The sequence below is a fragment of the Balaenoptera acutorostrata genome, chromosome 15 (genome assembly GCF_949987535.1).
Source record: "Balaenoptera acutorostrata chromosome 15, mBalAcu1.1, whole genome shotgun sequence".
In the NCBI taxonomy this organism is placed as follows: domain Eukaryota; kingdom Metazoa; phylum Chordata; class Mammalia; order Artiodactyla; family Balaenopteridae; genus Balaenoptera; species Balaenoptera acutorostrata.
Genome location: NC_080078.1, coordinates 39,456,564 through 39,478,482, shown reverse-complemented (window position 1 = coordinate 39,478,482; position 21,919 = coordinate 39,456,564). Strand labels below are relative to the sequence as shown.

At 58.9% G+C, this 21,919-nt stretch overlaps 1 protein-coding gene and 1 long non-coding RNA gene across 5 annotated transcripts in view; one reads left to right on the top strand and one right to left on the bottom strand.

Moving 5' to 3' along the window:
• The window catches only part of RAB11FIP3 (RAB11 family interacting protein 3), an 85,850-nt gene extending 67,981 nt beyond the window's left edge, over positions 1-17,869 (top strand). For 2 of the 4 annotated variants that reach the window (XM_028166346.2, XM_007181794.2), the window contains exons 6-15: positions 1,871-2,005; positions 5,204-5,239; positions 8,902-8,995; positions 9,838-9,941; positions 12,789-12,929; positions 15,089-15,170; positions 15,738-15,875; positions 15,970-16,125; positions 16,212-16,352; positions 16,427-17,869. In XM_028166346.2, coding sequence (XP_028022147.2) covers positions 1,871-2,005; positions 5,204-5,239; positions 8,902-8,995; positions 9,838-9,941; positions 12,789-12,929; positions 15,089-15,170; positions 15,738-15,875; positions 15,970-16,125; positions 16,212-16,352; positions 16,427-16,540 — 1,141 coding nt within the window. In that variant the 3' untranslated portion in view covers positions 16,541-17,869. The remainder of the gene's footprint in view (positions 1-1,870; positions 2,006-5,203; positions 5,240-8,901; positions 8,996-9,837; positions 9,942-12,788; positions 12,930-15,088; positions 15,171-15,737; positions 15,876-15,969; positions 16,126-16,211; positions 16,353-16,426) is intronic. The other 2 variants (XM_057528575.1, XM_057528574.1) reach the window with 1 other exon arrangement.
• Positions 16,119-21,859, bottom strand: LOC130704834 (uncharacterized). The gene is made up of 3 exons (XR_009005329.1): positions 21,654-21,859; positions 16,398-16,700; positions 16,119-16,223 (listed from the first exon to the last, which is right to left on the bottom strand). It is a non-coding gene; the product is annotated as an uncharacterized LOC130704834 (long non-coding RNA).
• Between the last annotated feature and the right edge of the window lie 60 nt (positions 21,860-21,919).

Here is a 21,919-nt window from a genome sequence, read left to right as displayed (position 1 = left end):
TAAATAAATAAATAAAAATTAAAAAAAAAAGAATAAAGATGTTAATCTGAAAAAGAAAAGAATCCACCTGCCAGTGCAGGGGACACAGGTTCAAGCCCTGGTCTGGGAAGATCCCACATGCCGCGGAGCAACTAAGCCCGTGCGCCGCAACTACTGAGCCTGCGCTCTAGAGCCCACGAGCCACAACTTCTGAAGCCTGCGTGCCTAGAGCCCATGCTCTGCAACAAGAGAAGCCACCACAACTAGAGAAAGCCCATGCACAGCAACAAAGACCCAATGCAGCCAAAAATAAATAAATAAATAAATTTATTTTAAAAAAGAAACAGAACGAGCTCCTCTCCCCAACAGGGAGCAGCCGTCTACTTAAAAAAAAAAAAAAAGATTACAGCTCTCTGAAGGCCTAGATGCTGGTGAGCATTTTTTAGGAATAAAGTATTTTTTAGTTAAGGTATGCATGCACATGGGTTTTTTCTTTTCTTTTTCAATTTTTAATATTTTAATTTTTGGCTGTGCCATGTGGCTTGCGGGATCTTAGTTCCCTGACCAGAGGGCGAACTCGTGTCCCCTGCGGTGGAAGTGCAGAGTCCTAACCGCCAGGGAATTCCCTACGTTGTTTTTTTAGATGTGATACTTTTACACACTTATTGGACTACAGTACAGTGTAAACGTCACTTTTACATGCACTGGAAACCAAAAACTTCACATGACTCACTTTATTGCAACACTCACTTTATTGCAACGGGCTGCAGATGAACCTGCAGTATCTCCGAGGTCTGCCTGCACGGTGTTATCATCTGGTGTCCTCGGACCTTATTCCTCTTGTAGGTGAAAGTTTGTGCCCTTCAACTGGCCTCTGAGGGAGGTTTAACATCACAAATGGCTCTTCGGATTCATTTTCTTATGAATCCCCAAACTCTCTGGAAAATTCCGGCTTTGAATAAACTCAACTGTGGCATCTAAAGGGCAGGACCTTCGCTCACAGAGCTGGCTCCTACCCGGCTCTCCTGCCTCTTCGGGCTGCAGGAGGCCCTAGGAGAAAGTACCCACCCTCGTATCCAGGTCAGGGGATGTGCCGGCCCCTCGGGGAGACCCTGGCCTGGTCGGACAGCCTGCACATGTCAGTCACCTCTCCCTTCTGCCCCCAGTTCTGGAAATTCTCCAGCTGTGCCAACAGCAGAGGCCGAGGGCCTGGGCGGGGGCCAAGCCAGGAGGGCTGCCTGACGTGCTCTCAGTGGTGCTGCCCCGAGGGCCAGGCTGTGGCCCCACGGGGCGTGTGTCTCCCCATTTTGGTGATCTCTCCATTTGTTCCGTGTCTCCGTCCCTCATCCCATGTCCGCCGGGTTACTTCTGCGCTACAACTGATGTCTCACTTTAACTTTTCTGTAGCCTGGGGTCCTAATGCCCCCAAGACGTGGCTGCCGTTACCAGTGCCCTGAGAGCCCACTGAGATTAGGTCGCGGCACGGCTAACGGAATTATGAGTTTTTAATGAAAGTCGTCCACCCATAGTTCTTGGTTCTGGTGGTTCTTAGACAGTTACTGACATGGTTATAGAACAGGAAGTAAGACGCCCCCTGGCCGTGTGTGTTGCTCTCGCGCTGACGTGTTTCTGACAAAGGAGGATGCAGTGTGTCCAGTCATTTACTTCTTGGCAAAGCAGGGTTCTTGTTTTACAACGAAGCCGCGGGGCTGCACCTGCGTCCTCTGAGAGCCTGACCAGGAAGGTGCCCCCAGCCGCTGCGCCGGGCGTTGCGGGTCCCGGAGGTGGTGCCGAGGGTGACAGAGGCCTCCGCGTCATCCGCCTGACAGCTCACCCCGTCCAGCCACCCGGTCCTTGCTCTCTCCTGAAGCCACACCTCTCGTCCCTCCAGCGCTGACCCGCTTGCCGCCAAGCTGCACAGCATCCTCACAGATGAGGCTTTTGAGTTTTACTGTAGCCAGTGCCACAAACAAATCAACCGCCTTGAGGATCTTTCTGCTCGCCTGAACGATCTTGAAAAGAATAGGTAACCTGTGCGGTGCCTGGCCTGCTCTCTGTCCCAGGGGAGGCAGACTCCGCCTGCCCGCAGCCGCCCCCACTTCCCTGGCCCAGGTGCCACTCCCTGTGCCCGGCCCACTCCGGGGGCTTCCTCCAGAGGCCGGGCAGGCGTGCGGACAGCGGACTCTTCTCCGGCCCCTGCCCTGCATGTGCTGTTCCTGGTCTGGTGCCCCGTGTGCATGCCGCGGTCCAGTCCCCTGCCTCTGCCCTGCCTGAGGACAGCCAGCGTGTGGGAGAAAGTCTGCTTTTAGAAAGATGTGCTTTCTCCATTTTACTAAAAGATGTTTGAAGTTGAGAATCACAAGAAGCAGCACTGGGAAATCTAAAGTGAGAGTAGGTCTTCAGCGCAGACTTGTGAGCAGCTTTCAGAGGCGTCAGTTTGAATCAGGGTGAGCCCTGCCCTTAGCTGGTCTCCGGGAGGCTGTGCAGCCTCCGTCAGCGGCAGGGTCACTGGCTGCTCTGTCCCCAGAAGGGGCCGCTGGGCCCACCATGCCTGCTGCTCTTCGCCTCTCCCTCTCCTCATCTCCTGGTTCCCTCTCCGCCCCCTGTACCCACCCCCAGTCAGAGAGAGTCCCAGGAGGAGGCACCTGGCTCCTCACAGCCTCACAGGCTCCAGCTGCAGGAAACATTTTGGGTGGTTTGCACATGCTGACGTGTCCGTTAGGCAGATTGTTGATTAGCGTGTTGTGTGGAGGAGAGATGGGCCCTCGTGTGGCGCACCCCACAGCCCCAGCCCAGCGGAGGGGGTGAGGGACTGCCAGGCGCTCTCGTGCGGGCAGCAAGGAAGGGGTGGGACGTGCCAACCAGTGCTGTGGGCTCCCAGGCAACTTCCTGGAGGAAGGGGCCTTGGACTGGTGGGAGTTGCATGGAAGGTGAACCATCCTAATGGTTTTGGCATGTACGCTTCCTCCCGGGCCTGCCATCTGCCCTTGGGGCTTGGCCTCGGCCGCTCAGTCTGCCTGGTGGGCCCTGCGACCGACAGCCAGTCGTTCCCCAGTGCTGGTTCAGCCCTTCCTCCTGCACTTGTGCAGATCAGAGCTCGGGCCGGGGTCCAGCCAGCACCTGGTCAGGTGAGGGATAGGGCGATTGGCAGCTTCAGAGGGGAGCTGGGGGTGCCAGCAGCGCTGAGGAGAACTGGAGGTGCTCTTTGAGGGGCTTCCGGGGAGACCGGGGATTCCAGAGACCCGCCAGCCTCCCTTTACCCATCGTGTTCAGCCCAGTGCTCAGCACTCCAGGATGGCCGCTCAGCCTGGCTGGGATGGTCATTTGTCCTTCCCGAGTGGGGACCTGTCGTCTCCGTATCTCAGCTCTCACCCTCCGAAGGTTCTTGATGTGGAAGTGATCTTTTCCCACATTGAGGACCTGCCCCAGGACGGCCATAGTCGCCTCTGCTAGGCTTTGTGGGGCAGAGAACAGACCGGGACGTGGCCGAGTCCAGCCAGCAAGTCCAGCGGGTCTCATGTCCAGTTTCAGCCACCTGTTCCCTAAGACAGGCACTAACAAGGGGGTTAATATGCCATCAGAACCCTCATTATAATCAGTCAGGAACTTTCCCCTACACACTTAAGGAGATGTGAATTTTACCCATTGGTTTCCATGAAATTGCCTCAAAATAAATGTATTTGGTCATGCTTTGTGGTTGGTGAAAGGTGATTTAGTCCAAACCATATTCAGACAGCAGCTTTGACGTCTGATATAATTTCTACCCATTGAACCTCAGAACATACATATTTTCCACATATCTGGGAGCCTCTGTAAAACGGTTCATTTTGTAGAAACTGAGAAGTCTGCTTTACCCAAAGGTGCAAGTGATGCCAGCCCCTGGAGGGGGACAGTACACTTGACAGTGGTCTGTCCTTTCCTGTTGCTTCTGGATGAAATTAGACTTGTGTTAAATGTACAGCATCAGTCAGGGCCCAGTCAGAAGAGGGGACCACACAGTAACTTGAATAGGAAAGTTTAATAAAGAGAGTGACCACTGTAACGGGGGATTGGAGTAACGTGGCATTGGCTGGGAGGAGAGCTCAGGAGGAGACGGGGCAGCAGCTGTGAGGGAGGAGCAGCGGCTCACGCCCACCGGCTGCAGAGGGCGTAGCCGCACCTTCTAGAACTTGCTGAAGTCCACCCGCTGGCTGCTAGGAAAGCTGTTCGCTGGGAGGGGTCTCACCAGAGGGACTCCCACCACGGAACTGCCTGGGAGGTGTCAGGGGCAGCCGCCCAGGTGGGATTTGGGAATGTGGGGATCAGGGCCCAAGTTCAAACCCTGGTGCTGCCCAGGCAGCAGGGGCACCTGGAAGCAGGCCCTTTCCTGGGTCCCTGTCCAGCACCCTCTGCCGACGCAGCATCGCAGGGGCCAGGAGCTGGTAGGCAGGACGAGCCTGGAGCGGAGAGGCAGTGCGTTGGTAATGGGTACAGTTGCTGGTGACGGGAACAGCGTGTCTCCCCAGACAGGGTTTCCTGCCCCAGCCTGAGGGGGTCAGTAACTGACGGGGGTGTGTCTGTCTGGCCGTGACACTGTTCTTGTTCTCATAGGTTGAAGCTAATAGTTTAGCAGTTAAATTGGGAAGCAAAACGAGGGGCACGGTAAGCTTGGCCCTTTTGCCACTGCAGGTGATCACGTCAGGCAGGCAACATGGGGCTGACTTTCCTGTCCTGAAACGGCGGCAGGAAAGCTTTGCGAGTCTCTGAGCAGCTGGGGTGGTAGAGGGTGAAATGTCAGTGCCAGAGTTAAAACCCATGACAGAGCTTTCCTGTACACATGGGCCCGTGTCACACCTTGTGTGGAGCCTCTGACGGCCGAGGCTTTGGAGGGCAGTGTGGCTCCAAAAGCACTTGGGACGTGCCGGTGGCCGATGGCTCGAACCCAGCATGGCCACCTGTGGGTCCAGGCGCTGGGGCCAGCCCCTGAACCGAGGCCCGGTTGTGACACCATCTGAAACTTCCTTGAGGGCTGGGACCAGGTGACAGGCCCCTGAGATTGTCCCCGTGCCCCTGAATGTTTTGCTGAGCAAGCCTTTCCGTGCATGGAGCTGGCCTTGGGAGCGGGTGCTGCATGCCTGCGGACGCGCCCCCGCCCCATATCTCTTTCGCCTGAGTTTCCTGCTTCCTCTGCATCCTCCCTGTCTGTTCTCTGACACCGTTTTCCTGTTTGTTTTGATTTCTGCAGTCCATCGAAGCGGCTCTCCAGCAAGAAGGTGGCAAGGTAGGAATCCTGGGTGCCCACTGAGGTGCTCTTCTGAAATGTGTCACTGGTCACAGTGCTTTAAAAACTTGTTTAGAAAATACTGTTTTCAAGGTATTTTTTAAAAAACTTCTGAAAGTTACTTCTCATGGTTTGGGATTGAAAATAGTTTGAGGGGACGGGTTGTAAAAAGAATTTCCAAAGCAGTAGATTTGGACCTGGGTTTGTGGCTGGGGATCCGTGGTGAAAACTTTTGTCCTTCCTCCTGTTCAGTTGAGTCTTTCCCATGTGAGGGCTGTAGGCAAACCTGGTGGGGAGGGTCAGCGGGGGCCCTGATGCCACAGCCCGGGTCTGGGTCCACCTCCTTCAAGGGCTGCATCCTTTCCACCCCTGCTGGCTCCCCAAGGTGAGGAGGAGGTGGAGGAGCTTCTAAAGAACAAGCGTTGGTGACCATTTCTTCATTTTTCAGTTTTGGGAGCTGCCCACTGGCTTCCTGCAGTGAGAGGTAACAGCACATGCATTCACCCCTCCTGCCAGGCCCTCTCTAGGCTTGTAAGACGCCAGCAATCTTCACAGGAAGCCATGTGATGTGTTACTGGATTTCCTTTCTAAGATGAGTTGTTGCTTCTCCTGGAGGCAGTGCTTGCCTTTATGTTTTTATTTGCATCGTCTTCTGCCTCCACTGCCTGGCCCTGCCGCTGCCTGGATGGTTCCCCCAGAGCCCTAACCCTCTCCGCCCGTGCTGTGTGGGCTGCACAGCTGTGGCCCCGCGTGTCTCCCTGACGCCGGGTCCTGGTGTCTGTTTCAGGTGCTGGATCATCTCACCCCTTGAGCCCCTTCTTCCGTTTCTTAATCTCCATTTTCTATCCAGCACGTCTTCTGGTAGCTTCTTGAGAAAAGACATGCCCAGGAAATAAATTTTTGAGCCCTTGTTGGATATTTTACTCCTGTGGTTTGGCTTGGGGTAGAATTCCAGATCAGAAGTGGTTTCCGTTTAGCCATTTTGAAGGCGTTGCTCATTATCCTCTAGTCCTGGCGCTGCTGCAGGACAGTCTAGTGCTTGCTGGTTTTTCTTTGTGACTGCTTTTCCCTTCTGGAAGCTTTTAAAAGATGTTCTCCCTGTCCCTGAAGCTCAGACATTTCAGGGCAAATCTTGTGTGTCCTTTCCGCCGTTAATTACGCTGGGTGGAGTGAGAGGCGTGGTTCCAGTCTGGAAGTGCCTGCCCTGAGCTCTGCGGGCCTCTCTGGAGCGCGATCCGCAGAGCCCTCCACCCCACCTACTGGTCCTGGAGCTCCTACCCCTGGAGCCCCTGCCCCCAGAGCCCCTGACGGCGGCCTCTCTGCTCTGGCTCCCCCACCCTTCTCTGAGCTCTGTCTCTCTTGCTAGAGGTCTCCCTCTGAGCGGGGTCCTGCTTGGCTGCAGACCTTCAGGTAGTTCACAGGCTGTGGTGCAGCCCGTTTGGAGGCCCGCAGTCCTGAGTCGGGCGCCTGGTGGGGGCCGCCCCTCCCCCATCTGAGCTCCTCCCTGCTGCCCCTCAGGTGCCAGCCGCCTGGGCCCTCCTCCAGCGTCCGGCGCCCTGGACATCTCATCTCTGGTGCTGTCCTACTCTCCTGCTTCTGTCCCTGAGGATGTAAAACACTTGTTTTTCTTTTCCTATCATGTTAAGGGCTGAGGGTCCAGGGGAAGCAGAGGTGAATCCAAAGGCCCACCCTCCTCACTTGCTCTCTCCATCACCTGGGTCTTGGGAGCGTCCTAGTAATTCCAGACCATGCTTTGATCATAGTTTCAGCGTTACTTCCCTTCTCGCTCCACCTTTTACCCAAACAGCCTGCAGCTGGTGAGACTAAGGAAGCTGACTTGCCCTCCCAGCTCCCACACCAGGCACGTGGACGGACCTGGAGCCACCAGGGCCCCGCTCCTCGGCTTTTGGCCTCTGCAGCTGCTGCTCTGAGAATTCATCTTCCTTTGCAGATACCCTTTGGTATAAAAAAGGCCAGCCTGCAGGTGTTTGTTGTTTACAAACAGGCATCGTCTGCATTCGGTGCACACACTCACACACACGTGCACTTTGAATCTGCTGCTCTTCTGCCCTTAGAACTGCCACCAGCCTTCCAAGGAAACTCAAAATGCTTGCTGTCATTTCACTCTTGTGGCAGCATTTCAGCCCAGGCCTCTGACCTGGGTGTGTGCTCGCCTGGGTGCAGATGGCTCTGGAATCGGTGTGCCTGGGGACCCCACAGGGCGACAGCAGTTCTGGGGTCGGGTGACATTTAGGGTGCAGTCCCGTCCACCGGCCAGGCTTGACCTGATTCCCTTTGGGGTGGATCAGGCATCCCCCCTCCCTTCTCCTGGTAGGTCTCCTGAGCCGGGATGGGCTTAAATAAACAAGCTCCCCACCCACCATGGGAGGAACCTTGGCCTTACCCTAAGGTGGCTACATGCTGTGGCCACACACCCCGACCCCAGATTCAGCCCTTGGAAAATGCCTGAACCCCTGGTCTGAGATCAGGATCGGGTGTCAGCCCCCAGGCTTTGGCCCCTCCTCAGGGTGGTCTCTGGGTCTGGGGTGGGCAGCTTCCTGCCCCAGGAGTGGCGTTAGGAGCTCACATTTGGGTCAAGGTCATGGATGTTAAGAGGAGTGATTAGATGGCAACTTGATGGTCTGTCCTCCCCTGGCCCTTGGGATTCAGCGCCCTCGGGGGGAATTGAGTGAAATCCACAGAAATGCCCTGATACGTACCCCCCAGGGCACAGTTGGGGGTTTGTGGTCTACAGGGATAAAGATGCCCTTCCTTTTTGTTCCCCTGAGAATGTTTCTGGAAAAGAAATGTAAGGAATGCGCAAGCTCAGTCAGTGCTGAAAAGGAAATAGAACTTCATATGTTTGGTAAAGAGACTGTTTTTTTTTTTTTTTTTTTTTTGGCCATGTGGCATGGCATGCGGGATCTTAGTTCCCCAACCTGGGAACGAACCCGGGCCTGCTGCAATGGAAGCACAGAGTCCTAACCACTGGACCACCAGGGAAGTCCTGAGAGTGTACTTTTTAACAGTGTTTTATTGAACTGGATCTGTGCTGTGTCCTTAGTTATGTGGCAGCCTGCAGATCCCCGTTCTGTAGCATAGTGAGGGTGCCTAGCTTCCTCAGGGTCACACAGCGCTGAGGCTCCTCCCGCATGTGTCAGAGCCAAGGGCCTGTGCCCTTTTCACGCTTGGCCCCCAGAGGCCCCGAGTGTGTCTTGCCGTGCCTGCCCCAGGAGGTGTGCTTGGAAGTCAGAGATGGAGAGGGCGTGGAAGTCATGGTGTGCCCACAGGTTGTGACCTTGAATTAATGTTTCACGGCTTGGGGGGGGGGGGAAGATGAGATTATTTCGTATCACCGAGAGGAGTGACGTCCTGTTTTATTGCCCAAGTTCAAAGTATCTTGGCCCAGTAGCTGGTAGGGAAGGAGGCCGGGCCCGTTGGGCTCCACAGACTATGGCCTGTTCACCCAGCCCTCGGTAGTGGTGTCCTGTCCAGAGTCCCCTTCGGTGGAGACCTGCCCGCCTGCTGCTGGGTTCTGCTTTCCAGACCGGCCTGGGGGTGTTCATGTGTACAGGCCTGGCCGTGAAGTTGTTCCCCTTCTTTGCTCTCCTTGCTCTGCTGAAGGACCTTCTCTGGACAGGGCTGTTGTTTATTCTCCCCAGGCACCTGCATCAGTCAGGGGCCCTGACCATGGAGGGCCTGCAGGACCCTCCCCCAGACCCCGTGGAGGGCATGGAAGAGGACATTGCTGACAAGGTAGGCCCTGGATGCATGGCAGGGCTGGAGGGCCACGTGTGGACAACTCAGCGGCCTCGGGCGCAGGCCCCTGGTGGGTGTGTTGGGTGAGGTGTGCAGAGGGCACAGCGGGAGGTGGTGATGGCACCATCGGGGCTGCGCCGTCCGCCAGCCCTGATGATCTCTGGCGGGTTTCCTCGGGTTGGCAGCCGTGGGGTGAACAGGAGAGGTGTCACATTGTCCATGAAGAGGTGCCGGCCAGGGAGGCGGGAGGGCCCGCAGCCTGCAGTGATCCTAGAGCCAGGACGGTGGAATCGGCCACTCCTGAGAGGTTGCCGGGGGCAGGGCAGCCTCCCCGTGGCCAAGGCCCCGGGGCTCCAGGACCAGCTCCAGGAAGTGCAGGGGCAGGGTGGCCACAGACCCCCCCCACCTTCTCTCCCACCTCCTTCTGTCCCCCTCGCCCACCTCCCCCTGCCCCCCACCTCCTGGACCTCTACAGCACCTCCAGCATCTCAGCTCTGCAGAGCCCTCCCCAGCTCTCTGGTCTGGCCATCACGCCTCCCACCGCCTGGTGAGCGTGTCTGGCTCCAAACCCTGGGCCTTTCTGTCACTCGAGTCCCCAGCGTGAGCCGCCTCTGTGGGCTGTGTCTGGCAGAGCAGTGGCCCTGCCTGCGGCCCCTCAGCTCCTCTGCCTTTGAGGTTCGAGGGCACCGCGTGCTCCCTGTCCTCACTGGTGCCCACGGGGCTGCGCTGCCTCGTTCACGGGGCGTGTCCAGCCTGGTGGGCGTGGCCTCCAGGACAGTCTGCGTGGGGCACACACTCTCCTGCCCCCTTGATTCACAAGCCACCATCTTGCTCCCCAGGTTGTCTTCCTGGAGAAGCGAGTGTCGGAGCTGGAAAAGGACACGGCTGCCAACGGGGAGCAGCACAGCCGGCTGAGGCAGGAGAACCTCCAGCTGGTGCACAGGTGAGCGCAGGCCTCTTAGTGCCTGTGGGGTGTGATCCGCCCCCTGGTTGTTCTCCTCCCCTCAGGTTCTCTGAGCACCACCCTCCATCCAGCTGCTGGGGGCTGATGTGGGGTGAGCAAGGCTCTCGCGGAGGGCTCTCCCCAGAGGAAAGGGTGAGGGAGGGACCTCTCAGGAGAAGCCGGGGCCGACACCCTGCCTGCAGAGTGCCCGGCTGGGATTCCCGTCTGAGGGTGTCTGGCGTGTGCCCCGCTTCCAAGACCCGTCCTGACCAAAGGCGCGCCCCCCACCCCACGCAGGCTTGCTTCCATCTCCGCATCTCCTGGACGAGGAAACCGAGGCAGCAAGTGGGGGCTCTGGGGCGGGGCCAGTGCCTCCAGAGCTCCCTGTGCTCGGGTACTTGACCCACCCTTGAAGCATGGGGTCCTCCTGGGGTGTAGCAGCGCGACCGAGCCCCATGTGGGAGCCGCGAGCTCTGAGTTAGAAATAACAGCCGTGTGGAAGTCGGTGTAAGGAGGGAGCAGGCGCTTCCCCATCTCCTGTTTTGCAGACTTTTCACAGCACATGGTGTGGTTTTCGGTGTTGGGAAGCCGGTCACGCTGTGTACCTCACCCCAGTTTGCATCGCTTCTCCTGCAGAGGACAAGGGACTTGGCCCGTGTGCAGCCGGAGGCTTGGGGTCACAGACCCCTTTCAGGAGGTCCAGAGGCTGGGAGCATGGCATGTGGTCTGGGCGAAGCCTGGCCCTGCCGAACCCTCTGCAGCCCCGGACTCCTCGCCCTCCGAGCACTTGTACCAGCGCTGGACACGGGCCCCGAGGCTCCGGGGGACGCTGGCCTCCTGTTGTGGCTTCTCCTGGGCGAGATGGGCCTTCATGACCTGTCCTCCTGCTCTTGGAGGCTGGGAACCGGGATGTGCCGTGTTGTCCTGGGCGCCTCGCCCGCTGCTCTAACAGAGCAGCAGAAGCATGTTCTCCTGTGTGGTCGAGACCCTGGCTCGGGGGCCGCCCGCTTTCCTGCCCGTGGCCCTGCTGCAGAGCCAGGGGTGGGGTCAGCCCTGCTCGTGCGAGGGCTGGGGCTCCAGTGCTGCGTCTGCAGGGCATTCCTTACTCCCTCCCTGTCCTTGTCCAGGGAGATCTGGATGGGCCACCAGACTCCTTTCTCCAGCTGACCGGAGGTTCATCTCATCCAATGGGCATTTATCAGTTATCCACGTATGTGGTGGAAAGTCCACACTTTGTGCCCCGCCTGGCCACCCAGCCCCGGGGCCTGTCATATCCACTTCCTGGGGCCGTTTCTGCCAGTGTTTGCCTAAGTTCCCCTCAAGCACACACTCCTGCCGCTGCTGCTTGGCGTTTCCCAGCCGCACTGACCCGCCGCACTGCTCTCCTTTCTCTCCATCCCAGGAGTTCCACCTGCTTTCTCCACATCTGGTTTCTTATTCTCCAGATCCCGCATTTCTTCTTTGCTTACTCGCTTTCTGAGCAGATGCCCTGCTCGCAGCATAGGAGCCAGGCTTCCTAAGGCCTCACATGTCTGAAAACGGGGTTGTGTCGTGTCCCCCCGCCACCCCCACCATCGACAGTGTGGCTGAGTCTGGGATGCCGCTGGGAGCTGGGTCCCTGGGAGCTGGCTCCGCTGCCGTCTGTCCCGTCTGTGACCAGGGCCCTGGCACCGCTGGGCTCACTGCTCTGTGAGGTCCTGTTCTCTCCCGACGCTGTGAGGGTCTCTTGTTGTTTCCTGTGCTGAGGGCACGTGGTTTCCAGCCTTTAAATCTGGAAAACGTGTCTCTCAGAGTTTCTTCCATTTTCTTGTCTGTCTGAACTTCTGTTAATCAGATATCAGACCTTATGGACCTTCCTTCTCATTTTCTTTACTTCCTTATTCTCTACCTTTCTCATTTTTCTTTTTTTCTGTGTAATAATCTTTGGTTTTCTCCTTCAGTTATTCTGTTGAATTTAAAATTTTGTCGTGTCGTAGTTTTAATTGCTAAGAGTTACTTCTGTTACCCATTCCTTCTGCGACAGCTGCTCCTGTTTCGTGGATGTGGTGTCTCAGGCCTCTGAGGGTGATAGTTACAGGGCTTCTGTGGTATTTCCCGCGTGATGTGTGTCTCCTTCAGGTCGTTTTTTCTGTTTGCTTTGACCACTTTGTATTAAGAGCTTTCCTGTGATGTCTGGTGGTCTTTGGCTGTCTGTTCACTCTTGGGTGCGAAGTACCAAAAAGCAGATGAGAAGCCGTGTGTGGACGGGCAGCTTGGGGGCATGGGCTCCGGCCGTCCACAGGCAGGGCCCGGAGCCCTTCTCTGTGGTTTGGTCCGTTCCTGTCTCCTGCACGTGGGAGTGGTGGTCTGGGAAGAGGCCAGGGTCAGGGTCCCCATGTGTATCTTCCTTCTGTCCCCATGTTCTTGCTATACCTGCCTTCGAGTCTGCCACGGCTGACCTGGGTGGGGTGGGTCTGTACACCATGTCTCCAGCCTGGAGTATCAGTGCGAGGTGCCCTGGGGCCAGGCACCTTGTGGGCTTGTGCCCGGGAGGGTCTCCTGCCCACACCCAGCGAGCAGGAGGCAACTGTGGGTGCAGGCCAGGATGGGGGTAAGTTCCCCTGGGAATGATGGGGACTGTCCTTGCTGTCAGGACTGTGCCGTGGTCTGAAGGCCAGGCACCCTCAGTGTGAGGTGAAGGCTGTTTGGGGGATACATGTCCTGCTTCAGAACTGCCCTTGACTAGAGCTGTGGGCCATTGGGGGACGTCTCAGTGCCTTCCTGTCCCCCCCTCTGGGCAGGGCCGCTCTCTCCAGCTCCGGGCGCAGCATCTCAGGACGGTTTCTCCCCTCCCCCTCTGCCTTGCAGAGCCAACGCCCTGGAGGAGCAGCTCAAGGAGCAGGAGCTGAGAGCCTGTGAGATGGTCCTGGAGGAGACACGCAAGCAGAAGGAGCTCCTGTGCAAGATGGAGCGAGAGAAGAGCATCGAGATCGAGAACCTGCAGGCCAGGTGGGGGAGAGGGGGGACGGGGGACCCGCGGGCCAGGTTGGGGAGAGGGGGATGGGGGACCCGCGGGCCAGGTGGAGGAGAGGGGGGACCAGGGACCCGCAGGTCAGGTTGGGGAGAGGGGGACGGGGGACCCGCAGGTCAGGTGGGGGAGAGGGCTGATGAGAAATGCAGCTGGGCTCTCACCACAACAGCTGGCCACCCCAGGAGGGCACGATACCTAGGAACAAATTTGATTTTACAAACAGTGGAAAAACCTTCGTGAAGAAAACTAAAAAATTCTACTGAAGGCCACAAAGTATTTGAAGGCAAAAACTGACACTACCTGGATGTCACTTTCTCTAATCTTTCTCCAGTGGATGCTGCACCATTCAAAATCAAAGTCAAAATCTTTTTTTAAGGCAACTTGAGAAAATTACCCCTATGCTTCCCTGAAGGCATAAGCCTTAGATGAGTCAGGAAAAGGGGAACATACTCTGTGCAGACACCCCACAAAGGCACAGGAGTGGACCAGGAACTCGGGCTGGGGGCATTCACTCACGGTGACACGTGGATCTCAAACGTTGTTTGTCAAAGAAAACCAGCAGAGAACCTAAATGTCCACAAGTCAACAGTCACCTGGAGGTTCCTGCTCGTCCTCCCCCTGCAGAGCTCGCTCCTGGGTGGGTAGTGACGGGGAGGCGGGTATTTCACAGTCTTTTTAACTGAACAGGCACCACTCTCAGCCTTCAACGTGCAGCCGTTTTACACTCGTGAACGACAACTCCAGGCTCTTTAGCATGTGTTTATCTCCAGCTCTTAAAGCTGGAAAATAAATTTTGACACATTTTCAACAGTGGGAGGTGGCAGGAGGGGCTGCACACAGAGCTGTGCTGGGGTCTCCCTGGACGGGAGGCCTCCCCGGGGGCAGGCCTGCGGTGTCACCTCCCGGGAAAGCCTTCTTCCTGGGCCTCGGCACAGTGCCATCCAGTGGACCCGCGGGCCACAGCCTCTCCGTGGGGCCCTGTCCACCGGGCTGTGGGTGCCTAGGGGCGGGCCGTCCTGCCTCCCGTGTCTGCCAGCACGAGCCTGCACGGCAGGGGGCATCCTGCTGGCCGAGTGGGACAGCATATGCAGGGGCCCGAGGTGGACAGGGCCTCATGAGGCCCTCACAGAGCGAGATGGGACTCAGGGTCACCACTGCCTGCTCTTTGCACCTCAGTTAGCAGCTCCATGTGCCTGGACCCTGATGGCCTCCCTCAGCTCCCTGGGGTTCTTGGCGGGGTGAGGACAGCGGGGCCATGGAAGGAACTGGGGCTTCTTGGAGAAGGGCTGGGTCTGTGGCTGGCACAGAGGAAAACCGGCAGAGCCTGGAGTGCCAGGAAGCGGGGAGGTGCTTGAACAGAAGCACACACAGACGACGGTGTGTCATGGCTCCCAGTGGGCATAGCTGGGGCACGGCAGGAACCGCCATCCAGAGTGTAACCCAACGTGGACTCCTGCAGAGGAGACCAAATAACACACAGACATGCCCGCTCGGGGGTCCCTGGAGCGTGGACTGGACCCCGTGACTGGCCTCCAGACGACAGAGAAGGGACGGGAGAAGGAGAACTCGACAGAGGAGACACCTGGCAGACACACCCCAACCAGGCGATCCAGGTCAACATCACCCGTGATGCGAAGGGTACCTCTCCTCTGTGGGATTCTCCCCAAACCCACAACCTTTCCAGTCATGAGAAGACACCAGACAAACCCAATCTGAGGGACATTTTACCAAATATATGACCAGACCTGCTCAGAACTGTCAAGGTCATGAAGAGCCAGGGAAGTCCAGAGGCTGCTGCAGACCAGAGGGGACAGAGGAGCCATGACGGCTAATGCGGTGCGGGGACCCCAGACGGGAAGGGGCGCTGGTGGGAAAGCTGTGTTGAGTCCATAGGTTGGTCATTCGCGTTTCCAGTGTGGGTGTGATGAACGCCACGATGCTGAGCAGATGCCTGGAGAAGCCGAAAGGGGCTCAGGGTCCGTGGGACTCGCTCTGTGTTTGCAGCTTCTCTGTAAACTGGAGGTGTGTGGAGACACCATCCTGGCTTACGAGAAGCTTTGGCCCAGGACCCTCGTGTGGGTGCGTGTGGCGGTCGGGGGACAGCTCCGTGGGTCCCAGCCTTGTTCTTGTGCCCCAGGCTGCAGCAACTGGACGAGGAGAACAGTGAGCTGAGGTCCTGCACGCCCTGCCTGAAGGCCAACATCGAGCGCCTGGAGGAGGTGAGCTGCCGGCAGCCTCCGCCCCGGGTGCCTGTGGGCCATCGGGACCTGAGACAGGTTCTCCAAAGCAGGGCAGCCGCACTGTTGGCCGATGGGCCTGCGGGGGTGTGGCCGGCCAAGGGGTGCGCCTGCAGGCCAGGGAGCTGTGCTGCTCGAGAGTAGGCTGGTGACACCGGGCCCTGTGGCCCCGGGGGTGAGGGAGCCAGGACACGCTGGGCCTGGCCGTCCCTTTGCTGGAAGATGCGCGACCCTGCCCGGCTTCCCAGCATCCTTGGGCCTGGAGAGTCACGCATAGATTAACCCCTGGTTTGAATCTAGGATGATGTCCTTGATGGGCTGACTTCAGCTTGACCCCCTGTGCCCCGTGGTCCCCTCCCCACCCAGGGACCCCTGGGCAACTCTGCACCCTGAGGACATCTGAGAGCACTTGGGCTCTGGCCTCCTCCCAGAAACCATCCCGGGCGCCTCGCAGGCCCACCTGCCACGTGTCGGGTGCAGACAGCTGAGGAGAGCTGCGTGGACGGGCGGCAGACGGGTGTGTCTCCGGCAACTGTTTCGTTCTCGCAGGAGAAGCAGAAGCTGCTGGATGAGATTGAGGAGCTGTCGCTGCAGCTCAGTGAGGAACAGGAGAACAGGAGGAAGCTGGGGGACAGGCTGAGCCACGAGAGGCACCAGTTCCAGAGGGACAAGGAGGCGACCCAGGAGGTGAGCACAGAGCCCCGAGGTCCCCCCCCCCCATTGGCATTCAGACCGCCCCAGAGGTCCTGAAGCCAAGCTGAGACAACCCCCGCTGCTGCAGCTGATCGAGGACCTGCGCAAGCAGCTGGAGCATCTGCAGCTCTTCAAGCTGGAGGCCGAGCAGAAGAGGGGCCGCAGCAGCAGCGCAGGCCTGCAGGAGTACAACAGCCGCACGCGGGAGAGTGAGCTGGAGCAGGAGGTCCGGAGGCTGAAACAGGTATGGGCTGGGCTCACGCTTCTGGGGGCCGGTGCTGGAGCTGGTGGTCCTGCCTCGGCCCAGGAGTGACGCCCCGTGTTCCCCAGGACAACCGCAGCCTGAAGGAGCAGAATGACGAGCTCAACGGGCAGATCATCAACCTGAGCATCCAGGGCGCCAAGAACCTCTTCTCCACGGCCTTCTCTGAGTCTCTGGCCGCAGAGATCAGCTCCGTCTCCCGCGATGAGGTAACACCCCACCCCATCCCCTGCGGGCGTCCGCAGTCTGGGCACCTGGCACCGACCCCTGTCTCCTCCCACAGCTCATGGACGCCATCCAGAAGCAGGAGGAGATCAACTTCCGCCTGCAGGACTACATCGACAGGATCATCGTGGCCATCATGGAGACCAACCCGTCCATCCTGGAGGTCAAGTAGTGCCACTTGGCGGGGCTCCAGCACAGCACGCACGCGGCCGAGACCGAGGTCCCTTGCCCACCGTGGAGCACACAGCTGGGCAGGGCAGGGCAGGGTTGGGGAGGAGGGATGCTGCGGCCGGAGCCCGTGGTGGCTCTGGCCTCTCGCTACACCCTCCTTTCTGCAAAGAATGAGAGACAGTCTCTCAGGCTGGGGTGAACCCCTCTGTGACCTCTCCCACACTTCCTGCCTTGTCAGGGAAGAAAGGAATGAAATGGGTCCCCGCCAGGCACCCTGACCTGGTGCCGTCCAAGTCTCAGCCGCTCCTGGATGGCATAGAAGCCCCAGGACCCTGGCGCCAGACATGGTGGGGCAGGGGGAGGACAAGCAGGAGAGGCCAGTGTGTGTCAGGGTCTGGCCAGGAGCTGCAGGGCCCCCCCCCCCAGCTTTCCTGGAGCTGCTCAGGCTGGCACCCAACCAGCAGGGGCCCCTTGGTCCAGATTCAGGCCCAGGGGCCTCTAGGCCATGGGCCTGTGCTCACGGCCAGCCCCTCGCTGCAGTAACCCTGGGCGCTGACCCTCCTGTGACTTGAGAGTCATGGCGTGGAATGTGCTGTCTGCATCGGGTGGGTGTTGCTGTTCCCCTCTGACTCTGGGGGTTCAGGCAGGGCTGTGGCTCCCAGGGGTGTGTCCTCTCCTCCCTGTGCGGATCTCCGCTGGCCCGAGGAAACCAAATGTCTGGAACCAGTTTCCTCTGGGAGTTTGAGGTCTTTAGGAGTCGTCCTGTCTCCACAAGGTGCACTTTGCAGCAGGCTGGGGCGGGCAGGCTCTCACAAGTACACAGTTCAAGGCCTTCCTGGTGGCTTGGGGGCTCCTTCAAGGAAGCCCCTGCCCGGCACCTGCACTGCCAGGAGCAGCAGCATCACCCACAGGGGCTGCTGGGCCTGACCCCCTGAGCCTGAGCGCCAGCCAGGAGCCTCCGGGTGCTCCCAGGTGGGCCAAGACCCTGCACACAGGCGGGCCACTGCTGTGTGCGAGCGCATACGTGAGGGTGTGTGTGTGCGTGCGTGCGTGAGCGAGCGTGTGTGTGGCTCTGTGTCCCTCCACCCTCCACGTGGCCCACCTTCTACACTAAGATTTAAGATGTTGCCTCGTATTGTATATTTTGGGGAAAGCTTTGGGTGTAAATCAATGTAAACTTGGAGGAGAGATTTTTCTATCGTGTAGAGTAGGTATTTTTTATAGATTGAAGGTTGATCAATTTTTTAATACTTCTAAGAGAGAAAACTATCTGTGTATACACATGAAATATATATATGTACGATAATAAACACTGGAACTCTGCTCCCCGCCCTGCTGTGCCCCGCCACACAGACTGGGTCTGTTTCTGTGAACACAAGCTGCTCTGAGACCTTCACGCAGACGCTGGGCACTGGCTGGCACGCTGACCCTGTTTTCAACCCTCGAGAAAGATCTCCAGGCCAAGTTACAGTGGCCTGGATGACGTAGGAGCATGAGGCCAGGGGACCCAGCACCGATTAAAGTTGGTGCTGCATCTGAGGGGGCTGAGGGGCGGGCCAGGAACTCCCCATGGCGTCGTCTGGGCTTGGACAGCAGGAGGCCTTCTGGTCCAGCCAACCCCTCCCAGAGGCGGCAGGATTCCCCCTCCCGGCTGGGCCCATAGGGGAGTCCAACTGGGGATGCTCCTGGGGCGGGGCGACGTGGTGGGGCCCCAGGGCCACATGTTCATGGTAGGACACAGCCCCCAAGTGCAACCTGGCTGCTGACGTGGTGCTGAGGGCCAGCCAGGCAGAAGTGGGTAGGGGCAGACAGAGAGTACCCAAAGGAAGACACAGGAAAGGCAAAGGCACCATGGGATTGGGCAGGAAAGGCTTGGCAGGGAAGCCAGGGAAAGAGAGCTCAGGTGCACCACTGCAGTCATGGGGATGCCACCAAGGAGCTTCTAAGGGTGAGTGACCAAATCTCACTTGAAGGGGGGCTGTTAGCTAGAAGTCCCCCAAACTTGATTCCCTGGCCCAGGCATCTCCCACCCCCTTGCACTGAGCTACCTGCGTACCAGACACAGATGGAGAAACTGAGGCCCCACCCGACCACCCAGTGGGGCAGAGAAGGGCTTGAGCCCAGGTCTGCTGCCCACTCAGCCCCCAGGTGATGAAAGGTTGGCCTGGCCTGCAGCAAGCAGGGCCCCCAGGCCTTGTCCTCAGCTGGGGGTTTGGCATTAAGACTCTGAGGGTCGCCAGGAGCCCTGGGTGCTGTGTGAGTAGCACCGAAGGGGCAATTGGAGGGTGTGGACGTGTCGCAGGAGTTACTGCCTGGAGCCGGCATCCCTGCCAGGATTCGGGGGAGGGCCTGGAGAGGATGCAGGCCCCCAACCATGCTCCTGGGGCTCAGAGGGGGTAGCTCCCCAGAGTCAATACATACATCATCAAGTTCATTAGTGAGGCTGGGACTTGTACCTGGCCACCCCCAGGGCCCAGTGCTTGCCAGGTGCAACCAGTGGGCCACGTGGCCAGGGCAGCCAGGGAGGGCAGCATTGTGGTGGGGCCTGGGGTGTGGGCTTCACCCCCAGACTCCTGGTGGAGTTGCACAAGGGGGCCGGCTCAGCACTGGGGGTGCCGGGGTGCTCCAGCAGGTTCAGGAGGTCAGTGGGGGCCTGGGAGGGCCTTGTCCCTAGCCTTGCTGCACTGGGGACGTCTCTACTGACCTGGGAGGAGGCCATTGCCTCCAGTGCCTCTGCTTTGACACCAGGTGATGTCCCGGGCCTGTCTGTCAGGAGCCTGAAGGGCCCGTCTCTGCCTAGGAGGAGAAGCTGGGTGTGGGGAGGGGCCTTTCCATCAGGTGAAGCCAAAACTAGGAAGGGGCTCCTCCCCGTACCCCACTGAGGCCTGCCAACCCGTTCCATTTCCACTCTTAAACATGGGGGCCTGTCCGCAGTCCAGCTGGTCTCACCAGGCTAGGCTGAGATCCTTGCCCTGGTCCTGAAGGGGTCCCAGCCCTACTAGAGACAGAGCCCCCTTGGGACAGGGTGGGGTGGGAGAACACATGACAAAAACCCATTGTAAATGGAAACGGCAGTGCCTGGCTGCTGCCCAGGAAGAGCTTCCTGGAGAGCCTCTTACAGAGGGTGGCCCAGGCGGAGCGTGCCCAGAGAGTGCTGGAGGGGGCCGCAGGGGACACGTGAGGCCAGTATCAAAAGTGCATCTCTCCCGTGTGGGGACCCTCCACCCCCAGCCCCAAAGCAGATCCTGTCTCAAGTCAGCTCCTCCCTCACGTTGCTAGAGCCCCAGCTTCACCCTTCAAGGTCTTGGCCAAAGAGCACAGAGCAAGACTCTGCCCCTCCCCTGGAAGCAGACTGCTGGCAGGTGGCTGCACAGCCGGCCCCAGCCCCTGGTTCCTCGTGGCCCACGTGTACTGCCCGGGTCCTTGGCTCAGGCCTGCTCCAGCCTGTCCACACTAAAGGAAGGGGTGCCCGCCTTCACCCCCAGCCCTGTGGCACCAGTGCCTGTCACTCCACCTGCTGGTGGTTCAGAGACCAGGAGATGGAGGCCCTGTGAGGGCGTCTCACAAAGCAGGTGATTACGGGTCGTTATGTAAAACCTGCCAGAGCACAGGTGTGTCCTGTCCTCAGCCGCCTGCTGGCCTCAGCTCCCACGTGCCTGTCACACCACGGAGGGTCCCTGTGCCCTCATCCCCATAGAATCTCCACTCCTTGAGAGCGTTTGGGTGTCTTGTTCACTGCTGTGTCCCAAAGCCGCAAAAAGCGCGAGTGAGACCTGCACAGGGACACTTGAACTAATGCCGCCCCCCACCCCCTCTCCCCTCTGGGTGGCTATCTCCTGAAGGTCACTTACCTTCTGCTTTATAGTTACTTAAAAGTTACACCTATGTGCCTGAGAACATCTAAGATGATCACAGGTTGATTATACAGATGCGTCCCTAGTCTCGCGGCTCTGGTCCTCCTGCTGCCCCTGCACATGAAACCTGTTCCTTCCAGTTCCCTCCTGGGACAGTCTTGAAGAATCCTCCTGAGGCCCTCTTCTGGTGACTGGGCTTTCTCCCTATGACAGCAGGCCTTGGCCCCTTACTGGGGAGAGCTGGGATGCTCCTGCTCTCTCCCCACCCCCACGTAGGGACTGGCTCTGAAAAACCCTGCAGTGAACTGGCAGGAATCCCAGCTATCAGGTCACCAGGCTCAACTTCGGCTGTTTTTCTTGTTGGGAGGTTATAGGGCTGTGGACACCGGTTCTGGCCCAATCACCCCAGGCAGTGCAAACGGAAGGGGGCTGGGAAGGAAAGGGACTTGTGGTCACTGAGCCACCACTAGGAGTCGGCACTTGACTCCATCCTCTAGTAGTGATTCTGCAGCCACCAGGCCTTGGTCAGAGGCCTGTCATTGTCACCTTCGTGCAAGTGAGGAAGCTGGAGATGGGCTGAGTCCCCAGAGGCACTCAGGAAGCAGCTCTGTCTCGGCTGTCTGAGCCCAAGCACCTACGATTGGGACGTGGGTGTCCTGGCTGCAGCACCTGGAGAGTAAGATGGAGGTTTTCCAGGAGCACTGAGCGCTGTCCCTGAAGGTCCTACTGACTGGACGCTGGAGCAAACATTACCTAACCTCCCCTTGCAAAACTCCTCTCCACCTGGAGGCAGAATTGGACCACAACCACTCTCCTTAAGTCTGTCTTAGCTCAGGGGCCTTGCTTCCGTGTCTCCTGCATGGGCCGTGCCTTCTCAGGATCCCCACGCGCCCCTGAATACCACGGTCCCTGGAGCTCCGCCCTCAGCATCCCCACTCCCCGCCGTGGCTTCTCCGTGCTTCGTTTGTGCCTGGTAAACCGCTGACACCAAAGCTCTTTCAGCAGGTCCTGCTGCCTCCACAGCCTCTAGGCGACAGAGGGACCTCCGGCTGCCCAAAGGGCAGGGGGCGGCCGCCCCTGAGGAGGCTCTTTGCGAATGGGGGCGGATTCTGCTCAGAGGCCCCCCGCTCACCACACCGCCTTCCTTCCTGCCAGGCGCCAAACTGCGCCTCCCTCCGTCCTCCCAGCGGCGCGGGCGTGCTGGTTTCCCCGGTGGCCGAGGAGAAACTGGGGCTCAGACAAGAAACGTGCCCAACTCACACTGAGTGGCGCGGCCTTGGGTCAGCCCAGGTCGGTCCCAGCGAACCGGAGCTTCGGACCATGAAGCCTTTGCGGGGACCCGAGGAAGCAGACAAGTCCAGAAGGACCCCGTCAGGGAGCTGGCGGGTCTGCGGAAACCGCAGACCTCAGGGGCCCGAGAGAGGCCAGCGGCCGCAGCCCCGCGCCTACCGGCACGGCAACCGGAAGCGCCGCGACCGGGGAGGGCTGGAGGTCCCGCCCCTTCCTTCCGGCGGGGCATTCTGGGA